Below are 9,134 nucleotides of genomic sequence, written 5' to 3' on the forward strand. Positions count from 1 at the left end.
AACTCAATTCACTGTTCCGCGTATAAAGATTATTACGCACAATCTCTTCAAATGCGCACAAATTATGAATAAATACACTTTCCACTAAGAGTTCACGTCATTTTTACATATCGGTTTAGAAGTTTATATATGGATATATCGTAACACATGCGAAAAACATCAAAACAATTTGCTAGCAGTTTCAACAAGACTGTCCTTTCTAGCTTGCTAATGGATTGTTTTGATTTGACACTTCTCATGAGTTTTTGGCTAATAAACTTGTTAATAAAACCAATTTCATGTTTGTTTTTTTTTTTGTGCTGTCCGTCAGCAATGATGGTGATAGATAAATAGAAACAAATTGTCTGATTTTAATAACAAAATTAGTTGTCAATAAGAGTTTTCTCAGCAATTAATTCTCAATTTTAACTAATTTTATAGTTATTTTGGAAATTTTGTTGTTAAAATCAACTAATTCAAAAACAGTAATACGAATTAGGCGCAGAGCTAATTTCGGTCGGCCCGTGTAAAAAAGTGCATTTTGTCGGGTACGTCACTTGTACTATTGAATCTTCGGATCCAGAACTACGATCATACTGATACTAAAAATCCTTCTAGATTTCATTCCAATCATTCGTGCATAGAACAAATCGGGAAGCTAAGATGAACACGGGTGCGGTTACCCCTAGTTTTAGCTAGATTAGGCTTCTCGTTTGTAAGAAGTTAGTTCAAATATATTGTTGTTCATTACGATCTCTTCTAATGGACTGTTCTTCATAAATGTAACCTAAATAATTTCGTTACACAAAAAAAAAACTTTTTTAGTATATAATTATTATAAAAGTGAATCAAATTTAATACCACTGAAGACTAAACCATTTTATTTGTTCATTATTCGTGTGTTGAGAAAAAAAGCGAAACAACGATTCACTAGCGATGATGAATTCCATGCAATTCATCGTTTAAAACACTAACCAGTTTTGATTAGAGAAAGATTCTTGTCTTACCGGTTCGCGAGTCTAGCGATGGTTTTGTTCGCGCAAAGAAATCAGCGATCTGCCAGTGATTCCCAATTTTTGTTTGTTCTCTGTTCTGCGCTGCGCGGTGCATAGGGTCAACCAAGACGGTTAGTTTGTAATCAGCTTTCCGAGATGAAGCAGTACTTTTTAGCTGCATTAATTTGTCTAATTTGTCATGTTGGTTTCGGAAGTGTGGAGGAATTCTTGATTCCAGAAGTACAGATTGAATATTTGAAACCAATGGGATTTAGAGCAAGCATCCAAGGTGATACATATTATTTTTTTTGTTTCGGTTGAACCGTGTTTACAACGTTGATCATTCAATAAGTGTTTTTGTTGAAGACGATCCTGGTATCAAGTTGTTCGCATTCCACGCACGTCTCAACAAACCATTTCAACAGTACGAGCAAGGTGATTTCACCGAAGATGTATCAGAACCAACTGGAGACCGTTGGGTTTTTGAAAACACCAAAGTCAGTATGCTGGAAGGACACCATATCTACTATTGGGTTTACATTCAATACGAAGATCGTGGTTACGTGATAGCAAATAGAAAACATACTATACGGAAGGACTTGTATGGAACCAAATCTGCTACCACTACAACGACATCCACAACTACGACGACGACAACAACAACTACAACTACTACGGCTAAGCCAAAAGTAACGAAAGCGTCACAAAAAACGACAACTCCAACAACTACTACAATCACTTTACCGCCATGTGAGCCTACGGTGACCACTGTGAATGGAAAATCCTCCTGTGCTGGTAAATTGATTTTTGAGGATAATTTTCAAATATTGGATTTGAAAAAATGGCAGCGGGAGATTCGCATTCCCCTGGACACCGAGGTAAGCTGAATTGCGTCTGAAAATGTAGTATAGACAAACGTAGGTAATCCGTTCGTTACCAAATATTCCAAGTTGAATGTGAGTCAATTTGAAAATGCTTTGACTGTGCCTATTTCAATTGCAATCTGCTTTAATGTCTTGTTGTATGTTCTAGAAAAAAATCATGAAGGGAACACTGAAAATAATAGTTCCCATGGGTACTGTCACCATCGTGTATGATAGAGAAAGGATAAATTATACCCAGCATTTAATCATAATTTCCGAAATTGCAGTCAGCGGAATTTGTCTCCTACCAAGACCTACCGGAAAACAGCTATGTGGCCGGTAATCATCTATTCATCGTTCCGACACTGCTCAACATGAATTCCGACTATAACGACGAGCGCATCCGAACTGGAGAGCTTATTCTATCGGGGTAAGTGCTTGGGACCATTTTGCGCATATGTACGGCCGTAAGGTCACTGCTTATCACAGCTGGTCAGCAGTTCTCATCCTGACCCCCTCGGAAACATGCGACATGAATGTGAAGTTTTGAATAATATATCTATTCATTATGTCGCAGTCGTTTCCACCGTATTGTATGAATACTAAAGAGAATATTGTGTTCACGACCACGCGGTACAGTAGTTCTATTGTTCCAGTTGCAAATCACCCACCAACAATGAGTTCGAGTGTCGGCGTAAGGCAGCGTTCTCCACAATTCTACCGCCAGTCGTTTCGGCCAAGCTGAGCACAAAGGAGAGCTTCCGGTTCCGTTACGGACGAGTGGAGATTCGGGCAAAGTTGCCCAAAGGAGATTGGATTTTTCCACGTAATTAGATACTTTTTTTTCATTTTATTTATGTCTGCCTAGCGGAAGAATTAATTTGTTCTGCTATCACATACTATGGTTGTCACGTGCTATCCACTTTCGTTACACGATGTGATTTTTTTTTTCAAGCATCTAGCAGTTGCGTATGGACGAACATGGGATCCTCCCTGCACGATTCAGTTCTATCACAGAAAAAAAGTGTGTTAAATTTTGAATGAACATCCTTTCGAACATCACAATTTTATTTTTGTTTTATTCGGATTGAATTCACAAAATATGATGCATGTTTTACACTTGTAGCAATCATGTGAAAAGTGATCCATTCGTTGTGGTTAAAACTTTTCTAGAATAGATGAGAGAGCTTTGTTATCGTTCCGGAACGAAATGGAACGTTTAAAAAGATTGCGGCCAATATTCGAGTAGGTGGTAGTAGTGAGCTCCTCATTTCCAATGTATTTCAAATTCAAAATTTACACAGAGGGTATCAGAGAAATTTTGTGCGAGCTTGTATATCTTTTGCTCTATTCTAAATACTTTCAAGATTGAACACTAATTAAAAGGTTTAGATAAAATCAAAACTCACTGTTTAAAATACTTCAAAGGAACTTCTTCTATAAACGGGATGCTTCGTTCCTTCATTTCGACCGTGTCTAAAAACAAAATATGGGTTGTACAATCTTCAATTTGTATGTAAAAGCATTCCATTTCTTTCGTGGAATTTAATCTTTCGGTTTCAACAAACTTCGCAGCCGTTTCTTAGCGTTCATAATCATTGCATTGATCCTACTGCAAAGAACTGCTAACCTGAGCAATTTTTATGTAGGTCCTTATTTCATCTGAGCTCACTCTCATAACTTCGAACATGAATCATATCTTTCAACGTACCTGAACGTTTTAAATTCTTCAGGGATTGTTTTTTTCTTTTAAAAACAAATTCACATTCCAATTTTGGAAACATTTCTGTCTCAAGTTTAGTAGTTCGTAATGTTTCTGATTATTTACTAATTGACATTTCAAAACATGATTATTATTAAAAAAAATTACACGACTATTCAATGTTGGATGATTTCATAATTAGTAATATTGATTTACCACGTGTTTAATCTTCGATTGGAAACTTCTAAAATTACCCGTTGAACAAACAAAATTTTCAAATCGAAATAAATATTACAAGCGAAAGGAAACGAAAACGTTCCAATAATTTTGAAAAGTGTAATTGATTCCAATCTTGTTTTAAAAATATCGTGCGTTGTATTAAATTTGGCATTAGACCCTTTCAAGAATAATTCTGACATTTTGAACTTGACCTACAGAAAAGTAACGCGTGTAGCACTTCGAAACGTCTGTAATTCACAAAAGAGTAACGCACGTAACGCATACAACTCACAAAAAACTAACGCATGTTCACGTTTCGTAACACCTGTAACTTACAGAAAGTAACACTCCGTAATTTCTGTAACTTACGAAAGATAGCGTCTATAATTTACTATAAAGTAATGCATGTAACGCATCGTAACTTACAAACGACTAACGCTTGTAACTCAAAAAAGGTCACATATGTAACGCTTTGTAATGCCTTAAGTTCACAAAAAAGGAACGCTTCGTAACACCCAAAATTTAAAAATAGTATCGCATGTAACGCTTGTAACTTACAAACAAATAACGCTTCGTAACGTAACGTATAATTTACAACAAAGTAATGTGTGTAACGTTTTGTAACGCCTATAGCTTACTAAAAAGTAACGCATGAAACGCTTCGTAACACCTATAACTCATGAAAAAGTAAGGAAAGTGACGCTTTGTAACGTCTATAACTCACGAAAAGTAACACATGTAACGTTTCGTAACACCTAGAACTTACTAAAAACTAACACATGTAACGCTTATGACTCACAAAAAGTAATGCATGTAACGCTTCGTAACGCTTATATTTCACAAAAGAGTATCACATGTAACGCTTCGTAACATCTATAACATACTAAAAAGTAACCCATGTAACGCTTCGTAACGCCTAAAACTCACAAAAAAGTAATGCATGTAACGCTTCATAACGCTCATAACTCACAAAAGAGTAACACATGTAACGCTTCGTAGCGTCTATAATATACTAAAAAGTAACGCAGGTAATGCTTCGTAACGCCTAAGACTCACAACAAAGTAACGCATGTAGCGCTTCGTAACGTCCGTATCTTACAAAAAATATAGCATAACACTTCGTAACACCTTTAACTTACAAAAAGTAACGCTCCCTAACGCCTATAACTTATAAAAAATTAACGCATGCAACGCTATAGCTCACACAAAAGTAACGTATGTAGCGCTTCGTAACACCTACAACTTACAAAAAAGTAACGCAAGTAACGCTTCGTAATGTTTATAAGTTACTAAAAAGTAACGCAGGAAACGCTTCGTAACGCCTATGACTCTCAAAAAAGTAACGCAAGTAACGCTTCGTAACACCATTAACTCACAAAAAAGTAGAGCATGTAACGCTTCGTAACACAAATACCTAAAAAAATAACGCAAGTAATGTTTATAATTTACTAAAAATTAACGCTTCGTAACGCCTATAACTCACAAAAATGTAACCAATGTAACGTTTCGTAACACCTATGACTCACAAAAAAGCAACGCAAGTAACGCTTTGCAACACCTTTATCTCGCGAAGAAGTAACACATGTAACGCCTCGTAACGCCTATAAATTACAAAAAAAATAACACATGTAACGCTTCGTAACACTTATAACTCATGAAAAAGTAAGGAAAGAGACGCTTTGTAACCCCTTTAACTCACAAATAGTAACACATGTAACGTTTCGTAATGCCTAGAACTTACTAAAAAGTAACGCATGTAACGCTTCGTAACGCCTACGACTCACAAAAAAGTAATGCATGTAACGCTTCGTAACGCTCATAACTTACAAAAGAGTAACACATGTAACGCTTCGTAGCGTCTATAATATATTAAAAAGTAACGCAGGTAACGCTTCGTAACGCCTAAGACTCACAACAAAATAACGCATGTAGCGCTTCGTTACGTCCGTATCTTACAAAAAATATTGCATATAACGCTTCGTAACATCATCAACTTACAAAAAGTAACGCTCCATAACGCCTATAACTTATTAAAAATTAACGCATATAACGCTTCGTAACGCCTATGACTCATAAAAAAGTAACGCAAGTAACGCTTCGTAACATTTATAATCTACAAAAAGTAACGCAAGTAACGCTTCGTTATATTTTGTTGTTTTTTTATACTTTTCGGTGAGAAATTATTTCTCACCGAAAAGTATCAAAAAATAACAAAATCTAACCAAGTTGCGGTGACTAAATAGAAGACAAACGCTTTGTTATGTTTATAACCTAAAAAGTAACGCATATAAGGCTTCGCAACACCTATAACTCACAATAAAGTAACACATGTAACGCTTCATAGCACCTATAACTCACGAAAACGCACAAGTAACGCTTTGTGACACCTATATTTTACAAAAAAAGTAACGCTTCGTAACACCTACAACTTTCAAAAAAGTAACTTTTTGTAACGTCTATAACTTACAAAAATGTAACGCAAGTAACGCTTCGTAACGTTTATAAATTATTAAAAAGTAACGCATGTAACGCCTATAATTTACAAAAGATCGACGTATATAACACTTCGTAACACCTATAACTTCCCTAAAAATAACGCATCGTGACTCGTTTACCGCAAGAATCTAACCCTTGTAACGGTTGTTAACATTCATGATTTCCACAAAATAACTCATATGATTTGTAACCTTCAATTTAAGACAATTATTGTATGCAACGCTTTCTAGCTTCTTTAACTTAACGTTACGCTTCTCATCTTTGCATATTGTGGATGGGTATAGTCCATAGACTTACCCATCAGTCGATGCCTCTTACGTAACCCGCCTGGGTTCGAATCCCAAGCCGGCACATAGAGTCAGAAAAATGTTTTCTTACCCGAAGAGACATATGACCTTAAGTTTAAAACCTCTATAATCGGAACAAAAAAAATCCATATTACCTTTACTCAGGCGTTGACTCAGATAGGCCTCAAAAAATTCAAAAACTAAACTACTATTTTATGTATTATTATTATTGTAATTTCTTTTAACACGGTTTTATTTTCCATTTTATGTGGTTTTAACTCTGTTCTGCTTCGTAGTAGTAGTAGTAGTGAGTTTTGACCATCACGAAACTTTCAAAACCTCTATCTCACGGTGTACTCTACAGGATCAACAGCCCTATAATATTTCTAAAACTTCATTCCGTTTCTGTTTCTGATTGCGGAGCTCTAGTTCACACCATATAGTAAAAACGTGTTTCAATGCTATCTTGATGACAATTTCATGTCACAAATTATTATAAGGAATTTCAACTCTGGTATGCTCTGTACACATAACATGCTTGTTTAACTTTTTCAAACAGAACTTCTACTTCAACCAGCCGAAAATTACTATGGCTACGCCGATTTGGCCTCGGGAATGCTGTTTGTAGCGAGTATTTTATCCAACGAAGAGTTGGTCAGCGCTGAAGGACTTCAAATCGATGGACGTCGTTTACGGGGTGGCGCCATTATAACCAATCAACCGAAACTACGCGATGCTTTCTTGAAGGCCAACATACTGGACGAACACTTTGGCGACAGCTTTCACACGTATGGTTTGATATGGAAACCGGAAAGTATTGTGTTGACAGTGGATGGATTTCAGTATGCAAGTATAAGGGGTAAGTTCAAGGATTACGGAATTAGCAACAACCTCACCCAAGCCAAGCTATGGAATCCGGAAAACACGATGACCCCCTTCGATCGCGAGGTAAGCTTTTTCAATTTTGTTGAAATGTTTGATTTCATGGTTTTGTTTTTAGTTCTACGTTTCGCTTGGAGTGGGAGTTGGCGGAATCAGAGATTTTCCAGACGGTAGCAAAACTGGATCTCCGGGCTCTGCGAAGCCATGGAAAAACGCCAGTCCCAAAGCGGAGTACTTCTTCTATCAGAATCGCAACGTTTGGTACAGAACATGGACCGATCCCGAACTGAAGGTGGACTATGTACGAGTGTATGCGTTATGAGTTGTTTGACTGTTTCCATTTATGAAACTCTAATATGATCGTATATAAGTGTATTACATAAACTAAATTAAATGACATAAACTCTGAATTACGATTTTTTCGTATCTTCTGTATACAGGAGGCGTCTCCATTCAACTCGGTTCATGGCTGTTCGCCGCCAGCCTCGGTAGCTGCGAAGGGTCCGCAGATCGTCCTCAATTTGATCGATCCATCTTGCCCGCTGCGCGCCTCTTCTTCTTATACCGGTCGGATCATTATCGAGAATAATTTTAACCGGGTTGTTCTCCGACATTCTAACAACATGCCCGGCCCACCGTAACCGCCCGACCTTGGCCGTTTGGACGAGGGTTGGTTCTCCCAGCAACTGGTGCAGTTCATGGTTCATTCGCCTTCTCCACGTACCGTCTTCCATCCGCACTCCGCCGAAGATGGTTCGCAAGCATTGTCCAGGACTCGTGCTCGTAGAGGATAACCGGTCTAATCAGCGTTTTGTAGATAGTTAACTTCGTACGACGGCGAATTTTGCTCGATCGAAGCGTCCTGCGCAGTCCAAAGTAAGCACGATTTCCTGACAGTATGCGTCTCAGAATTTTTCTGCTGGTATCATTATCGGCAGTCACCAGTGAGCCCAAGTACACGAACTCGTCGACCATTTCGATTTCATCACCACCAATCAGAACTCGTAATGGGTGGCTGACGTTATCTTCTCTCGAGCCCCTGCCTTTCATGTACTTTGTCTTTGACACATTGATGTCTAGTCCGATTCGCTTGGCCTCAGCTTTTAGTCCGATGTACGTATCTTCCATCTTCTCAAAGTTGCGTGCTATAATATCAATATCATCAGCGAAACCAAGTAGCTGGACGGACTTTCTGAAAATCGTGCCACTCGTGTCTATCCTCGCTCTTCTTATCACACCCTCCAAAGCAATGTTGAATAGCAGACACGAAAGGCCATCACCTTGCCGTTACCCTCTGCGAGTTTCGAAGGGACTCGAGTTCATCCCCGATACTCGAACAACGCACATCACTCGATCCATCGTAGCCTTGACGAATCGTATCAGTTTGTCCGGGAATCCGTAGTCGTGCATGATTTTCCATAGCTGTTCTAGATCGATTGTGTCGTAGGCTGATTTGAAATCGATGAATAAGTGATGTGTGGGCACATTGTATTCGCGGCACTTTTGCAACACCTGGCGGATGGCGTAAACTTAGTCCGTGGTAGTGCGTTCGCCCATAAATCCTGCCTGATATTGTCCCACGAATTCGTTTGCAATCGGTGAAAGTCGACGGCAAAGGATTTGGGAGAGTACCTTGTAGGCGGCGTTCAGCAGAGTTATCGCGCGGTAATTGCAGCAATCCAGCTTATCGCCCTTTTTGTAGATGGGACAC

The 9,134-nt window shown here is 38.2% G+C and overlaps 1 protein-coding gene across 1 annotated transcript; it reads left to right on the top strand.

Moving 5' to 3' along the window:
* The first annotated feature begins 1,098 nt into the window (after positions 1-1,098).
* On the top strand, positions 1,099-7,826 carry LOC131438769 (beta-1,3-glucan-binding protein). Its single transcript, XM_058609024.1, has 6 exons — positions 1,099-1,263; positions 1,341-1,852; positions 2,125-2,267; positions 2,494-2,663; positions 7,101-7,489; positions 7,542-7,826. The coding sequence occupies exons 1-6, from the start codon at positions 1,131-1,133 to the stop codon at positions 7,743-7,745; spliced, it is 1,551 nt and encodes a 516-aa protein (XP_058465007.1). The 5' UTR covers positions 1,099-1,130; the 3' UTR covers positions 7,746-7,826.
* The last annotated feature ends 1,308 nt before the right edge of the window (positions 7,827-9,134 follow it).

Source organism: Malaya genurostris, chromosome 3 (assembly GCF_030247185.1).
Source record: "Malaya genurostris strain Urasoe2022 chromosome 3, Malgen_1.1, whole genome shotgun sequence".
NCBI lineage: Eukaryota > Metazoa > Arthropoda > Insecta > Diptera > Culicidae > Malaya > Malaya genurostris.

What these genes read in the sequence shown, in the direction of transcription:
- LOC131438769 (XM_058609024.1), top strand. Translation starts at nt 1,131, where the DNA reads ATGAAGCAGTACTTTTTAGCTGCATTAATTTGTCTAATTTGTCATGTT. An exon ending in GCATTCCCCTGGACACCGAG is followed by an intron (nt 1,853 to 2,124) that starts GTAAGCTGAATT and finishes CCGAAATTGCAG; the next exon opens with TCAGCGGAATTTGTCTCCTA. An exon ending in TGACCCCCTTCGATCGCGAG is followed by an intron (nt 7,490 to 7,541) that starts GTAAGCTTTTTC and finishes TTTTGTTTTTAG; the next exon opens with TTCTACGTTTCGCTTGGAGT.